A 16,922-nucleotide genomic window follows, 5' to 3' on the forward strand; every position below is an offset into this window, starting at 1 on the left:
CCATGGAATTTAAACCAGCCTCCATCCTCTGACAGGCAGTGTGTCCTAATCAACAGTCAAGAAAGCACTTTGGAGCCACATTAATCTCAGGACAACGGTGCCAGCAAAGTTTAATAATTGACTCTTAGAAAAGTGCTTATACATAAAACTAGCTTTTCAGCAGAAAAAAAATTCATAAGCAAAGGGTATTTTACATGGCTCAGGACTGTCTGTGTTTAAAGCTTAAAGACATGGAAACCTCTGCATTGTTAAGTCTTCTCACTCACCCAGGAATTGACACAGGCTGCATCTCTCATATCACGGTAAATGACAAAATAGGGCCTGAAATGTACATATGGTCGCTTGGGTATCGGGCTGCAGAAAGGGAACCCCTTCCTGGGGTAAAGGATGCTGATTGGTCACCCCTGGGGTCAGGGTTCGAGCTCCTCCGGCTGCAGGTAAGCAGAGCAGTTGGAGGTCTTCTGTACCTGGGCGGGGCTCAGGGGTTCTGAGCACATGGGGCATGATGACTCGGTCTCCAGCAGCCTGGGGAGAGGGCGGGGTTATCGCTAAGCTTGAATTACACTTCTGCGTCAAGCCTGCGCTGTGACTGATGCAAGTAGCTCATGCTGTTGCGGCGTATGTGCGCCGCTCTAAGATTACAACGGTGATGCATAGTTTCGGATGTTGCATTCATTGTCATTCTTTATTATTTTCCTTTTAATTTTCTTGAGAATAAATATGCACTTAGTACCCAGCTAAATAGCTGTAAACCTTTTCTTTGACTGCTTAAGACTCTTGCACAGTACTGTACCTCTTGACCACGGTAGAGGAAGCTACCAATGGTCTGGGATACTCACGCCAGAAGCTGGGAGTGCAGGGCGGGGAAGTTGCAGTGGGGACAGGCTGACCAATCCTCCTTCACCATGTGGCGACCCTGTTGGTGGGCGGGGTCACAGACACCATGTGACTGAGGGAGCGCGCCAAAGGCACACGTGCGGCCGGACGGACAGACGGAGCAGACTCACCGTGGCGATGCAGTAAGGCAGGTTGTTCTTGCAGCTGGGGCACAGAAGCTCGCACTCCGGCAGCTGGAAGCCACAGTAGGGGCAGGGCGTGGTCTCCTCCTCCAGCTCTGAGGTGTCCGGCCGCCTGCGGGGGGGAGTACGAGACCGGGGCTGATGAGTGTCCCCGGCCTGGCACAGCGGGGAAGGGGGGTAGCCACCGCGCCAGACTCACCGGACCATGGCCTCGATCTTCTTCCTGTACTTGAGGTCGATCTTGCTGCGGTACTCGGGTCTCATCAGCATAGCGGCAAAGCCGAAAGACGAGTTCCGGAGGCCGGCACGGTGGCACTCGATCACAGCCGACGTCAGGATGGGCACCACATCTGGAGGAGCGACAGGTGGGGGCCGGTGTTAGCCGGCTGTGGGGGCGTTTCCCCGGAAGAGCGAGAGGCCGGTTACTCACGCGAGGGAAACCTGCTAATGTTGTTGGAGACTCTAATAAGCATGCGTGCTCCCTTCAAGTGGTCGCCTCTCTTTACATGGATCTGCGGTTCAAACAGGGCGCCACCATATTAAACATGCTTAATCAATGAGCCAATTACAGCTGGTCACATGACTGGGGTCGGCATGAGGTCAGACAACCTTAACTAGAATGTAGCTATGCAGGATCATGAGGTTTGTGGCCATTTCTGCGGGGATCTTGATCTTCTGGCTGTGGAGCTCCATATACATGCTGAAGAGAACATCGTGGGCATTCCGGTAGTTCCCTAAAAGCAAAGGGGTTGTGTTTGTTTACTGGGGTATTCAGGGTAAAGGTTTTGCAGGCATTGAGGGATTCTGGGAAAACTGCTTGAAAAAATACTGGGTTTTATGGTAGAAGTTCCCGCACTGACATTTGCATCCTCTAGGGCTTCCTGTTCCTCTAACAGTCTAGACCATAAAGACACAAAGAGATCTAAGAACTTAAAGAAAGCCACAGCCCAGCACAGGGACAGACCTGCGGACTGCTCCTCGCGGGCGATGATGATGGCTGTCCGGGCCGCCTCGCGGTACTGCTTCAGGGCCATGTAGAGCCGGAACAGGTACTTGGCATCCTAACGGGATGGGATCACATGGGCCGATGCTGACGTTGCGACCTAATGCCTCAGTGTGCCATTAAGGTTTAATGGCAGTGCACCGGATCACCGCGCTTCGGTTCGTGAAACCAGGTTACCATGGTTACCAGAAGCTGTCCCCTCATGAAGCAATGATGAATGGTTAGAAATGCAACTAGTGCCCCAACTAGTGAATATTTCCATATTTTGCTGAAGTTCTGTTATGTAGCTTCTGCCAGTAGCAACTTTTTTTTCAGGACATATCTTCTCAAATCTTTTTTTATACATTGACATTTTTCTAATATTTGCTACTAAACATCACTTTCACAAGGCATGCGGATATTCTGCTACATCATGGAGGAATGCATGTGATTTCACCATAGCTATCGACTGAGACCTGCTGTCTGGTTCTCTCTAAGGTCCACCTTAAAGTCTCTGACCGTGCAGAACTATCATTCATGAGTGGTGGAGGGTCATTCGGCTGCTTATCACACAGACTAGGGCTGGGCGATATCATATCGATATCATATCGCTAAGGATGGGTAAGGATCACCAGGGCTTCAGTTAACAGGAAAAACATTTGGCCAGACGGCAGCTTTTCGGTACTATATGGGCATTTATTTATGCACATAATTTGGTAAGCAGATCAGTGATATGGCTAAAATATTAATGAGATGCGTTTTGTGACACCCAAAAGTTAGTAATAAATACATTTTATTTCTAATGCACTTTTCATTAAAACAAATCTCAAAGTGCTACAGAGTAACACGCATAAGAAAAACAAAAGGAAAAAAATATTTTTTAAAAAGTATCAACAGTAGAAATAAAATCTGCAGCAAACAAAGGGAATGAATGAAAAAGGCGGGTTTTCAGGCCACGTTTAAATGCTTTGGTATTCTATGGTTTGGTATATCCATCCATCCATCTATTTTCCAAACCTCTTATACTACTGGGTCGAGGGGGGTCCGGAGCCTATCCCGGAAGCAATGGGCACGAGGCAGGGAACAACCCAGGATGGGAGGCCAGCCCATCGCAGGGAACACTCACACACCATTCACTCACACATACACACCTATGGGCAATTTAGCAACTCCATTTAGCCTCAGCATGTCTTTGGACTGTGGGGGGAAACTGGAGTACCTGGAGGAAACCCCACGACGACATGGGGAGAACATGCAAACTCCACACACATGTGACCCAGGCGGAGACTCGAACCCGGGTCCCAGAGGTGTGAGGCAACAGTGCTGACCACTGCACCACCATGCCGCCCCCGGTTTGGTATATCTAATTAATTAATTAATTATAAGGATATGCCGAATTCATACTGATCATTAACTTTTCATAAAATGCCTGATTAATATTTTAGCCTATTAAACTGCTTAATAAATTGCGGGTGTAAAACATCCATTTAGTACCGAAAAGCTGGCGTCTTGACAAATGATTCGTCTGTCATCTAAAGCCCCGGTGATTACTGCGCACGAGCGATACAATACGGATTTGATATCGGCCGGCCCTGATGCAGACCAGCCTGGATACACAAACCACCTCATGAACTCACAACAGGGCCACCACACTCAAAGCTGGCCACAATGAACCAACAGCGGGAGGCTAAGCAAGCAACCGTCAGGTCATCACGTGCCGGATCAATCCGACCAACAGGGGGCAGTGTCAGATGACTACTCACAGTGAGAGACTACCCAGGCACCAATACGCGATGGGAGACCGGAGCAGCGGGTGCAAACAGATGGAAAAAAAAAACAACAAGAAAGAGAGAGTCGCAGCGGATGAAAAACCAAAATGGAAAGTAGAATTATAACCAAAAAAGGAGATGAGATGAGTAGCAGACGTCACCAACGCAACGATGGATTTCTGTGGATGATGCCGGTGGGCGGGGCATGCTGGCTGCATACCTTGGGCACCCCGTCGCTCTCCCCCATGAGGTAATCGATCAGCTGGTTCGTCAGCGCCTCATCTTTGGCCTGGCCCACCTGGCGTGAGGACAGGTACGCCGGTAACAACCGCGGAGGGACCTTCGAGCGGATGCGCGCAAGACAGCGATAACGGTCGGCGCTGTTACCGTCTCGATGGCCATCTCGGTCGCCAGGCTGTCCTCCGTACTGCGGCACTTCAGGAAGTGTTTCAGGGCCTGAGAGACGGAGAGGCATGATGAGTCCCGGCCCGGAGCGGCGGAGCACAGAGGCCCCCAGCGTAGGCACCTCACCCGGCTGTGCTGGCCACACTTCTGGAAAAAGCAGCCCGCCTGCAGGTGCTTCTTCTCACCCTCGAAGTGGAGCGCGATGCTCTGGTAGTCCTCCATGGTGGCATCAGACCCTGCCAGTTTGTCACACATAGAAATGTTATCGCATATTATCATAGGTGAAAAAAAATAAAAAATCAGCATCAACAATGTGACTGATACAAGCCACAATTTCAGATATAACTGAATAAATCTGAGTCACTGAACTTTCTGCGGCTTTTGCAAAACTAAAATATTCCCATTTAATTTCTTGACCCGGCAATACAGCAAAACCAAAACAGGGAAGGTCGCCATGCTGAAGGGTCAACTGTATGTTCAAGCAGTATTTTCATCTGACCAGCAGGGGGTGCAATTACAAACAAACCCTAACTGTCGTTGTAATTATATAGCTGTGACGGCACTGCATTAGAAGGCGTGACAGAGAGTTCGGCGAGGGCCTCACCGATGATGTCCGCATACACCTCCATCTGGGCGTGCTGCTGGGCCAGCTGGAAGGCCTCGTCGTTGCACCGGGACATGACCAGGAACTGTATGGCCGAGCCGTAGTCATTGAGGCGCAGGAAGAACCGCGCCACCATTTTGGCCCCATCGATGGACTGCGTGTCCCGCACGATGCGCACGGCCTCCTCTGGGCTCTTCAGGTGCTCCAGCTGCACGCGGATCACGCTGTCCCAGTCCTTGGCACTCTCGTAGGCAGCCGCTGCCTCCTTGTACCTGCCGTCGGCCTCCTTGGCCTTGGCGTACTGCAGATGGATCTTGGAGGAAGTCACCTGGGGCAGGAGCTCACCCACTTTGGCCCTAAGAAAGGCAGACGCCCACCTCAAACCTCCTGACATCACAAGTGCACACGGAATGTTAATGAGGGTCATGATCGTTAATGAAAACTACAAGAAAACATGTCCTTAAACTGAAATAAAATATGAAAATAAAAATAAACTAAACGAAACACTTCGGAGTTTTTGCCTCTTATTTCATCGTCTTTCCCTGGTTTTGTAGTGTTCTCTCTTTACGATGCCCTATGTGCCCATTTGAACTGAACTGATTATCTTTCCCTAGAAGTAAAGTTACTAAAACTTAAAAGTAAACTATATAAAAACGAGCAGCAAACGAAGAACCTCGAGTACCAAGTCCCCACTAGTGCTGTACTCCTGTCTGTTTCATTGGTACCAGCCAGAGGGGGGCGCTGGTGTCCTTACCAGTTCTTGCAGCGGATGTAGACAGAGGCAGCTTTGTCGTAATACTGGCCCTTCTCGAACAGCTGGGCTGCCTCAGAAAATTGCTGCGGACGAAGCAGAGATGGACCAGTCAGTCACTAGAGCCACCACTAGAGGGAGCCAAAGGAACGGCGGCAGTAACGGCAGTGGCCGGGCACCTTCATGCTCTCCAGGATGCTCCCACAGTCCTTCTTCAGCTGCCTGCTGGGGTGTTTGATAGCCTGATTGACCCCGCGCCGGATGTCGCCCATCCGGATGGACATGCGAGCGAGTCCGGCCAGACACGCCTCGTCGTGCTCCTGGAACTGGGAGAGGGAGCGGGAAACAACCAATCAGTAGGGGATGGATACAGGGGCAGAGCCACTGACCCCAGCTGAAAGCTGATTGGCCCCCGGAGTGCCTCCTCCCCTGTCATTCACAGATTCAGAACAAATATTTGGTTGGCACCTCTGTGTGAATTATGGTTCACCTTAAAATCCTAGAATCACACGCACACACGCACACACACACACACATATATGCACACACGCACACACACACACACACACACACACACACACACACACACACACACACACACACACACACACACTTACCTGGCTGTCACCAGTGATCCCTTTTTCGTAGTGAGATAAGGCATTCACATGGTCACCCCTGGAGGGGACAATTAGAGAATTAAATGTAAAAAATACAAGATAGCGGCTTGGCCCACAAAAGCAGATGAACACTGGGGACGCCCTCATACCCAGATGAACAGTGGGGACCTGCCCCCCCCATGACCAGGAAACTCACACAAACTCCAGCTGCACAGCATACTCTTTGGAGATGAAAGGGATCTCCTTGGGGGCCAGACGCTGGGCTAGCTGCAGTGCACTGTCCCAGTGCTGGAGGTCCCGCCGCATCTGTGTGCGTATAACGTGTCAGTGTGGCGTGAGCTGGGACGCCGGGCTAGGCGCACTGGGGGCAGACCCACCTCCAGGGCGGCCATGGGGCACGTGGACACCAGGTACAGGTCTTGCGCCTGGTTGAAGTCATTAGTAAACATGGCCAGGTGTCCGGCCAGGAGGTTCTGGTCCTCGATGCCCTAGAACCGGAGAGAGGTGAAGGTTCTAGATCCAGTCGAAGGTGGCGAGTAACTCATGGGACACGGGGGGGGGGGGGCAGGGGGCGCCATGTACCTTGATGTCCTCCAGGGACGTGACCATGCCCACGTTGCGCACCATGCGATAGACGCGGATGGCCAGCTCCACCTCCACGTGAAGCATGCAGGCGTGACCCAGTTCTGACCAGCAGTCGCCGCTGTTCAGGGCTTTGCACAGCTCCCAGGCTGCCGAGAACCTGCCACACATGGACAGAAAAAAAAAACAAAAAAAACACGGAGAGTGGTGTCTGCGGATCTTCCTACCCAACAGCACTTTGAAGTTTCCTAGCATAATCTACATAGGTTTGATCATGGGCAGTGTAGCGGCATATACAGGGGCGGGGCCACAGGGGAATAGGCTCCAGCTGAAAGCCGATTGGCCCCCATAGGGACACGGAGCTGTCATTCACCGATTCAAAACATGTCATTGGCTAATGATAAGGCTGCCCGTTCTGTATAAATTATGGCTTGTGTTAGATTAGAAATCCAGCCCAATCCATCCCAGCTGGACCCCCAGACTGCCACCTCTTGAGCATCAGCGCCTGCGTGAGCATGTTCCTGAGGTCAGCGGGGGCAGCATCCTTGCTCCTGCTCTCCAGGAAGGTGTGTGTGCTCAAGATGAGGCTACTGGTCTTCCCGCTCGGGGTCTGGCACGTCAGCTCCCCATTGTACAGCAGCAAAGGCTTGTGGGAAAAGGGCAGTTTCGTGCCCCCAGCCAAGTTGACTCTGGAGCCTTCGGCACAGTGGGGTTGGGGTCAGAGATTTTATAACTTACAGCAGTTTGTACAACATAGTGATACTTAAGCAGCCAATCATCAAGAAAGTAAGAACACATTTGCAAAGCAACTTACAGTAGAGGGGTTAGAATTTACGTTGGATTTGAACCCACAACCTCCGAATTATTAGCACAATGCTCTACTTGTCGAACTCTCATGAGTGCTTTCCACAAACTCCTGCTTTTTCAACTGCTGCAGGGTCACGGGCTATCAAGTAGACAGTACCTTGGATGGTGTTCTTGTAGAAGACGTAGGTGTAAACCTTGTCGTCGTCGTAGGCCACGAACACACCCTTGTCTGTGGGCCAGTTTTCCCACAGAACTCCTTTTATCGTTGGTGAGAAACTGGGGATTTCAAACACAGACTCGTTCACCTGGAGGCGATGGGGGGAGAAGAAGTAATATAAACAAACTCGAAATCCAGACGCCATGAGACAGAGAGAGAGGGAGAGCGAGTCGACCCACCGGGCAGTAGAGGAAGCCGTCGCTCTTATCGTCGATGAAAACCAGCCGTGTGCCGCTGGGGTCAGGGACGATCTTCCGGATGCCCACTGAGTGACGGTGCTCGTTGATGTACTGCCAGTCCTCTATGTAGAAGCACTGGATCACTCCGGTCTGCACAGCGAGCCGAGGGAGGCCTGTTTTAGCATGTGAGGCTTCACCCTCGGTGGCGCTAGAGAGTAATCACTCCATGCTGCGAGAGACTGGTCCCTCAGGCGGGTCGGATGCTCGTGTTCATGGCTCAACTCGTCTCACTCTACCGCGGGACGGTTATACGTCACCCAGGGTCTGATTCAGGTCCTTACGTCCGTGCTGTAGAACAGGAAGTCGGCGGTGAGGGCGTGGCTTGTAATGCGGCACTTGTCGTCTCGACCTGGGAACAGGCGCGTCTGCCTGTCCTCCTGTACATCCTGCTCCTCCCCCTCGATCTGGACACACAAAGTCACCGTTATTCCCCGCATGATGCTGGAAAGAGGCAGAGACTCAGGCCCAGGGACTGTCAGTCAGTCAATGTGCCGGGCTGGGGGAGGGGCAGTGGGTGTGGCCTCTCTCACCGTGTGAAGCTGCACCTTCCCCTCGAAGAGGGCGGCGGCGTAGTCGCTGTTCACGCACATGCAGGCCACCGTGCCCAAATACTCGGTGTCCCTCAGCCTGTCCACCCCTGTAGGTGACCCACCCACCCACACACACACACACACACACACACACACACACACACACACACACACACACACACACACACACACACACACACACACACACACAGTACCTGTTACTGACGGAAAACAGAACCCATTGAACATGCAAATTGTGATTATCGCGTGGACCAATGACTGAAGTGAGAATGGACACCCCCACCCCCCCTCCCCCATCACAATAATGAGCCCCACCCACCATTCTCTCCCAGGCTATAAAACCAAGCACGGTTGTTCATTCCCACGGCGACGTGGTACGGTCCCACGGCGATGAAGTTGGGCTCCACCTCCACAGAAACTGCGACCAGTGCTTCCTGTGCCGAGAGACCCAAGGAGGCCCGGGGGCAAGGTCAAGATTAAAACACGTTTCTGGAGCCTTTGTGACTCCCATTGGCCATATCCTCTAGCTGTCCAGAGAAACACACATTACCATTCCGCCCGCATTGCATTATGGGTATTCCTGATTTTTAAAGGGGGAGACCAGCTGGGGTTTGCTAGGGGATCATGGCAGGGCTTTTGGCACCGACTGACCCCCTCCACGTGGTTGGCCACGGTGACCTCCAGCAGAGAGGTCAGGTAGGCCACGCGAGTTCCACAGGTGTCCCCCAGGATGGGCAGCTTGGTGAGGAACACATGGAGCGTCCCCCGCTGGGTGGAGATGGCCAGCAGCTGCCCGTCATCTGTCCAGGAGAGCTGGTCCAGACCTAGCAGAGTTAACAGTGACACTGGATTTAGAATCCTGACATAAAACTCACTTTCCTTTGATAAAGAACCTGCCAAGTTCATAGATCCACCTAGTTATTAGATCCAAAGGGCCTAACGATGAACGAATACATCGTACATCAATCCATCCCTCTCAAGTGAAATGTTAGTTACAACACGGACTCTAACGAACATGCATTCAACAAGGAGAAGCACCCACTGAAACACACACACAGGCCCACCTTTGGTCTCGTCCTCGAGGTTCACAATGGCATACATCTCTTTCAGTTCTGTGAGATCGTGGATCTTGATGCTGAGGTAGAAACCAAAGATTAATAGGGCGAGAAAGTCGCAGTAGCTAATGAATCTTTTCAAAAATCGTCCTCATGCTTAAATAAGGTGCTTCCAGTCCGCTAAACAGTCCTAATGCTTTTACGCCTGTATGTTGATTAGTCAAACCCTAGTTTGTTGGCTTTCGGCACGAGAGACAGGGACCCTACCAACATTCCCATGTGACAGTAAAGTACACGCCTGGGCTTCACAGCAACATACTCTTACCAGTTGTCCCCACAGGACGCCGCCTTGTTGAGCGACTGGGAGATGGCGATGCTGGTCAGGCTGTCCTTGTGGTTGTGTGCTTGGAAGAGCTCCTGGCCAATCTCTCTGATGTGAGTGGAGATGACCACAAAGTAGCCCTGAGAGAAACCGATCATGATGTAGCCGTCGCCGTACCTGTCCGACAGAGAGGAAGCGTCGGAGAGAAATGGGACCAAAGCTGAAGGAAGACCTGCACAAGACAAAGCCAGAGGGAGCCTCACCACCGGTAGGCGATGATAGTGCCATAGCGTTGCTGAAAAGCCAACTCGATGGGGTTGTCTGGGTCATTCAGGTTGAAGAGGAACAGGGTCTTCTTCCCAACCACCACACTGACCTGGCAAGTCAGGAAAGAGCTTTCAAATTTAACCACAACACGTTGTGTTTGAATCCAGTCACTTTGATTCGTGTTTATCAAGCCCCAGACAATTCACGTTTTTTGCTCTCTTCCAGCTCTGGACCAGACATTTTTGCTTCCTCCCAGCTCCCGACAAAAAGTAAAAAACGTGGACTTTCTGAGGGTCTCCGAGGACCAGTTGGAGAAACACTGACTTTGACCGTGGTCTTCATCTGACTCACTGTTGAGGAGTTAGACTCTCTCCCTACAAACAAGGCATTACGAAAATCTCCAGCAGGTGGCAGCCCTGACAAACAGCTTTTTGGTGTCGGCATTTAGCTTTTCACTGGGAAGCAGGGCTGGACACCCGGGCGACACTCACGGTGCTCTCCCCCGGTGAGGCCCTCTCGTCGGTCTTCATTACGGAGAACTGGACGTCCCCTGGCTCGGAGCGCACGGACGTCTGCAGCCAGGGACGAGAACAAGTGAGGTGACAAACAGACTCTCCGGCTACAGGTGACAAATAGACAGAGAGGGGGGGCCACAGGGGCCTGGGCAGAGCAGTGGGGACGGAGGCAGCAAAAACCTGTCGGATGGTGTCCCCCTCGTGGTTGCTGATGGTCAGAACCTTGTCCTCGCCGCCCAGCGCCAGCAAGTTCTGGGAACTCCAGCAGCCGCAAATGATCCGCTTCGTGTGCTTCCCTGAAATCCCCAAACAGCCATGAACATTAATGTACCAGCTTCACGCAGAAACAGTTTGGGTCATGTGGCTTTGGGAAGAGGCGGCATCCGCGCCAACTAAACGCAAAACACTTTGTATCCTGCTCTCCCCACATCTGAACGCTCAGACCCAAGGACAGACACCACCAAGTCCAACCCCAGCTGCCAGAGGCAGGATCTCAACCAGCTGCCTGGGAGGATCAGGAGACGATGAAACCACCGGCCACCGCACCTCCCGCTTCTTATACCGTGTGTCAAAATGAAAAGTTCGGCTTATGAATCAGGATCAGCCTGATATCACAGCCTGATATCATATGGAACAAATTCAAGAGTTTTATTTGCGACATGCATGAACGTACTGGTACACAAGCAGTGAAATGAAATAGAATTTAGTGATTAATTGTCGTTGTTGACACACCACAGCACACAACTATGAAATGTGTCCTCTGCATTTAACCCACATGTGACAATGTGACATAGCAGGGGGCAGCTAATTCAGCCCCCGGGGAGCAGTGCTTGGGGGGGCGGTGCCTCGCTCAGGGTACCGCAGTGATGCCTTGCTGGTCGGGGATTCGAACCTACAATCTTTCAATGACAAGTGCACTTCCCTAACCATTAAGCCACCACTGCCCAATAGCCACTATGCCAGACTGTGCAATAAACAAGGCAGAAGGATAACTAATAAAAAAAAATATATACAAGTCAACAAAATAAGTACTAAAAATACAGAAACGTATATAAAAAAGTAAAAGTCAAAAAGTTATGAGAAAATATTTGAGAACCTATTTAAGGTGCAGGTTGCAGTTATAGCTTATTTTAATCAGTAGCGTCAATGATCCTAATGGCCTGAGGGTAAAAGGGTAAAAGCTTTTTTGCCCGCAGACTGCAAACACGCGGCACTTCGCGAGGCGGATGGGGCAGCAAGGGTACCGAGAACGGGGATCTTTCGTGAAGTCTGCTGGTTGTAGATGAGCAGGTTGCCCTTGGCCGTGCCGACCGCCAACAAGGGCCCCAGCTTTGACCACAAAACGAAGGACATTTGGTCCCTAAAGAAACAATGAAGCACAACCCTTTGTTGACAATACGTGTGCACTGTACACAGTCAAACATTTACAACAGCTTCGAAAAACAAGATAATTCAAATGTTCCCCCAGAATGACGACCAAATCTGTGCAGTGAGGCCACATGCCTGCCTTCTGCTGCACAACTCACCTCATGCCACTGTCCAGCTGAGAGGTCTTGTTGACATTTGCATCCCACAAGTATATGGCACTAGACTTATCTGCAATAACAGCGAGCATGTCCCCATCCTTATCCCAGTCCATTGCCAGACACCGTCTACACCAGAATTGAAGGAAAACGAAAAGCATTTAGCGGAAAAAAATAAATATACCCTACAACCTCACCACAAAAGGCAATTCAGGCCATTTTAGGTGTTTATTTCACTGCATGCGGCAGCAGTAATGAAAAACCTCTCTCTGCTCACCCTGGCAAGTTAAGTTCGTTCTTCTTTTGTCCATGACGATCAAAGATTTTTACAGAATTGTCAGACCTTAAAGAGACGAACCAAAATAATCACATACATCTTTGTATATGTAAATGAGTGTCTTACGAACCTATATACAGTAGCTGATGATGTGATTCATACCAGTGATAATGTCAGAGGAAAAACTGTATCGCGAAGACTAAGAAAAATCCGCTATTACACTTACCCAGCAACAGCGAGATAATTGCCCAACGCCTTTTGCCATTTGTACTGCAAACATGAGCCACTCCACGCTTTCTCCGAGAGGGTGAAAACGCGCTGAAAACAATGAGAAGCATTTAATTGTTTTTTAAAGTGTGCAATTACTGAGATGAAAATATTTCGTAAACTAGCTGAGTGACTGGGATAGCAGATCTATTTCAAATATATACTTCTAGGTAGCTATTTACAAGAAAAAAACTGCAATGCAATATAGCGCAAGAAATGGATAATATGGTGTATTTATCCCTTTAACAAGTACATTTTAAAAGTAGATAATTCGGTCACATACCTTCATTTTACTTTTGCGACTAGCTTATCCGCCACAAACAACTTCACCACAGCACTACATCACAGCTTGTTGATGTATCCCAGCATGCACTGCTATTTGCAGCGTCTGTGTCACCCATAGCGACCTTATATCAACCGCCAATCATTCGCTCGTATCCCAACATCCGTAAGCCGGCAACTGTGGGCTTTGTAGTTTTCTGAATACATCAAATCCCGTTATGCAAACTTTGAGGCTGTGAGAATTTGTGTTTTTAATAAATGAGCCAGTTATCTAGTTAATTTATTCTTGTTTCCAACGAGACCAGCTTTCTTGATTTTTATTCACGATGCAAAACATGGAAGGACTGAGCTTCTTCCAGTGGCGTCAGAATGAGTTTGACATTGAAGGGCGTAAATCACGACATCCCTTGCACACCTGCAAGGGATGGGATGTCCAAACCGCTTATCCTACTGGGTCGCGGGGGGTCCGGAGCCTATCCCGGAAGCAATGGGCACAAGGCAGGGAACAACCCAGGATGGGGGGACAGCCCATCGCACACCTATGGGCAATGTAGCCACTCCAATCAGCATGTTTTTGGACGCGGAGTATACCTAGGCGGAGAACCCGGGTCCCAGAGGGGTGAAGCAACAGTGCTAACCACTGCACCACCATGCCCCCCCGCCATGTAAGATGAATTTAAAAAAATTAACAATAAATAGTTCATTACTTATTTAAAATAAGACTAACACTGTTTAGGGTGCAGTTTCACAACTCAGCATTTTTTTTTAAACTGACCCGATTATTTTTACCGTGGAAAAGTTCATATTAAACATTCAGTTTTCCGGCTTTAATATCTTTTGACAGAAGCAATGTAGGCAGTTCTGAATAACAGATTTTGATGTCCCTAATGGATCGTGACACATCGATCGTTGGTAGTACGTAGCGACTATATATTTGTTCTTGATTTTTTTCATTATTTGTACTTCATTACTAACTGAGTAACTAAGTATTTGTCCCCTGTCAAACACAATGATGCACACCGATTATTTTTGACGTTCGAACCATTACACTATTTGTGCAAAATATTGTTAATAACTACGAAAATAGGTGATTTCAACTGTAACGACATATTGGTTTAGCAGTTTGTGTTCATAGCAAGTGGTGCATGCCCCTTGGTTTTCCAGATATCTTTAAAGAAAAATTTTTATTTTAATGTTTGCATGTCAATTACAGTAACTGATAACCAGAGCATCCATTTGTAGCACAAAGGGTAGGATACTGCTTGTTGGAGTTTTTTTGTATGCCTGTAATCACAAGGTCACTAGTTCAAACTCAGCCTCAGCCTGTCTGTGGGTCCTTGAGCAAGGCCCTTAAGGCACCCCAACAGGTGGCTGCCCTTCCCATACAGCTTACTCTACAAAGAGCAAGTTGAGGGAGGTGTGAAGACAATTTCCCCATGGGGATCAAGGAAGTATCAGTTATTAAATGATTTTTTTCAAAAAGATAACCAATCAGATTGTAGAGGTGGTGTTGCTTGGACCCACCTCCCCTGTAATCTGATTGGTTACCTCTCTGAACCAATCAGTTATCATTCTGCCCTCATCTAGTAAAGATGCAGTTAAACCACCGACAACCTGCTCTGAGAAATGAGTATATTGTTCTGCTGCCTCAAAGTAAATATTTTTTATTTTTCATATTCTCAGGAAAAACTTCTTCCAGTTCAAGGAGAGCAGCCATCTTGGTGACAGCGACTATGAGGTTGCAGAGGAAGTCGACCACGGTGTTGACAAAAGGCCGGAGTGTCCATATGGAACCAGCTGCTACAGGTGGGGTTGGGGTCTAAGCCCTCAAGCCCTTTCGAATTTTCTCTCCTCTGTGTTGGTCGTTTCCCGTGTCAAACCACTTGCCATGGTAGAAAAATCCATTATTTGCCCAGTGTGTTTATATGTAGTGCAGAAAAAAAAGAATCGGATATTTCTTTTATCATTATAATTAATGCCAAAGGTGAGGCTAACAAATGCTGTCTTAAGAGCTGAATTGTTATTTCACAAAATAAACTATTTGGCTAGTTCAGTGGGTTGAAAACCTGAATCATGATTGTTTTAACCTCGTCAAGTTATAACCCTATCTGCTGTAAAGTGGTATTGATTTAAATATTCGTCTTAAAGCAAGTCAGTAAGTTCTAATGGATAAGTATGACTTACAATAGCATGCAAGACGGAAAATGCAGAAGAAGGTTATGAACTGTATCCTGGCTGTTGTTTTGGCAAAAGGTTGACAAATCACCATTTATTTATTTTTTTACAGGAAAAACAGACTACACAAAAAAATGTACAAACACACTGCAGAAGAGTACGCCGAGTCGGACAACAGCTTCATAGATGACGAGAGTCAATCATCTGCCAATGATGATTCGGAATACCTTCCTTCCGAATCTGACGAAAGTGTGAACACAAAAAAGGAGAAGGCGGCTCTCCTGGCTCTTCTGAAAAAGTGATCCAATGTCGTGTGTCGTGAAATTTCCTCCTCCATAAAATGGGATTGTGACATAAAGTCTGACAACCCCCCTTGTAGCAGCCCATAATGTAATAACTACCAGTCATGTAATAACATCACAATAATGTAATGCATTTCTCCACTCTTAATAAGCCAGGTAATGTAATAACTGTGTAATAAGGTAATACATTATCATTAAGTTATTGGTTCAGAAAATGTATTATATTACTATTTCATAATACATTACATTATTCTACTTTTATTATTCCTGTGGAATGACAAACCTATGAGCAGTTGTATGTTTGTTCCCTGTTATGCTCCCCGTTGTTCTGGTACCTACTGGTTGTACCTCCCTGCCTCCTTTTTAACCCCTCATCCTCCTCTTGTTTGAGTTCCAATATATTTTGGTTCTGCAATAAAGTCCCTTCAGTTAACCACAAAGCTGCTTTTGGGTCGTCACTCCTTCCCCGCTTACCGCCGTGAATGAATGAATCAACATCTTTTCCCCACTCAGAATCGGGTTCACGATTCTCTCGTTATTCTTCAGCAAAATATTTCTTCGTTATTACCCGTCCATCTATTTTCGGTAACTGCTTGTCCTAATCGGGTTCGCAGGGGGTCTGGAACCTATGGTTACAAGTCAGGGAACAACCCAGGGTGGGGTGCCAGTCTATCACATGGCAAAGCCCCAGGCAATGCGGTAACTCCAGGAAACCGCAGAGTGTTTTTGGTTTGTGGGAGAAAACCCACCACAACACAGGGAGAACATACACACCATACACTGAGCTATGGTAGAGACTCACACCCTGGTCCCAGAGGTGTGTAGCAACAGTGCTAACCACTTTGCCACCATGCCCCCCTAAACAGAAAAAGGCAAAGAAACCCACTGTCATGCTCCTGTTTGGCCAACAGAGGTCGCTGCTGGACATCCAGTTTCCTTCCACTTGGATACAATTAACCACACCTGCCTCTTGTTTGCTCCTCATTAGTCAGTGTCTGCTTGTCTTGTGCTCTGCCGTCTGATCCAGGGCTGGATGCCGCCTGCTTTGACAGGGGTGCAGTGAACATTTCTGGGAGGCATCATTTAAATCGCAGTTATATTGTGACTTTTACCCGCTGCTACCCCCACCTTTGGAGGACTTCTTTATTAACTTTACTGTATTTTTTAGAATTATTATCACCTGTCTGTACCTTGTTTTTTCCCCTCCCCTTCTTCCTTCCCTTCCCCACATTACATGAAAAGAATCAGAAAAGTTTAACATCATATTTCCATCACCACTACCCTTTCTTAGGAACAAAAAATTCTCTATTAAATGAATATACACACACACACACACACACACACACACACATATATGTATGTGTTATATATATATATATATATAGCCACCCATG

General features: G+C 48.6%; 2 protein-coding genes across 2 annotated transcripts; one reads left to right on the forward strand and one right to left on the reverse strand.

Annotated features, from left to right (window-relative positions):
• Positions 1-80: 80 nt before the first annotated feature.
• wdr19 (WD repeat domain 19) lies at positions 81-13,149 on the reverse strand. The gene is made up of 34 exons (XM_048996086.1): positions 13,053-13,149; positions 12,729-12,820; positions 12,503-12,568; positions 12,229-12,354; positions 11,947-12,062; positions 10,883-10,998; positions 10,679-10,759; positions 10,184-10,296; positions 9,924-10,097; positions 9,608-9,678; positions 9,195-9,367; positions 8,863-8,977; positions 8,523-8,629; positions 8,274-8,396; positions 7,933-8,082; positions 7,694-7,841; positions 7,218-7,425; positions 6,730-6,889; positions 6,525-6,635; positions 6,344-6,453; positions 6,148-6,205; positions 5,710-5,856; positions 5,534-5,616; positions 4,780-5,135; positions 4,302-4,411; positions 4,158-4,226; positions 3,991-4,068; positions 1,984-2,080; positions 1,629-1,753; positions 1,450-1,531; positions 1,219-1,369; positions 1,008-1,131; positions 840-916; positions 81-525 (listed from the first exon to the last, which is right to left on the reverse strand). The coding sequence occupies exons 1-34, from the start codon at positions 13,056-13,058 to the stop codon at positions 411-413; spliced, it is 4,038 nt and encodes a 1,345-aa protein (XP_048852043.1). The 5' UTR covers positions 13,059-13,149; the 3' UTR covers positions 81-410.
• A 284-nt stretch (positions 13,150-13,433) lies between these two features.
• LOC125720587 (aprataxin and PNK-like factor) lies at positions 13,434-15,855 on the forward strand. Its single transcript, XM_048996170.1, has 3 exons — positions 13,434-13,716; positions 14,735-14,857; positions 15,339-15,855. The coding sequence occupies exons 1-3, from the start codon at positions 13,481-13,483 to the stop codon at positions 15,526-15,528; spliced, it is 549 nt and encodes a 182-aa protein (XP_048852127.1). The 5' UTR covers positions 13,434-13,480; the 3' UTR covers positions 15,529-15,855.
• Positions 15,856-16,922: the final 1,067 nt, after the last annotated feature.

Source organism: Brienomyrus brachyistius, chromosome 25 (genome assembly GCF_023856365.1).
Source record: "Brienomyrus brachyistius isolate T26 chromosome 25, BBRACH_0.4, whole genome shotgun sequence".
NCBI classification, from domain to species: Eukaryota; Metazoa; Chordata; class Actinopteri; order Osteoglossiformes; family Mormyridae; genus Brienomyrus; species Brienomyrus brachyistius.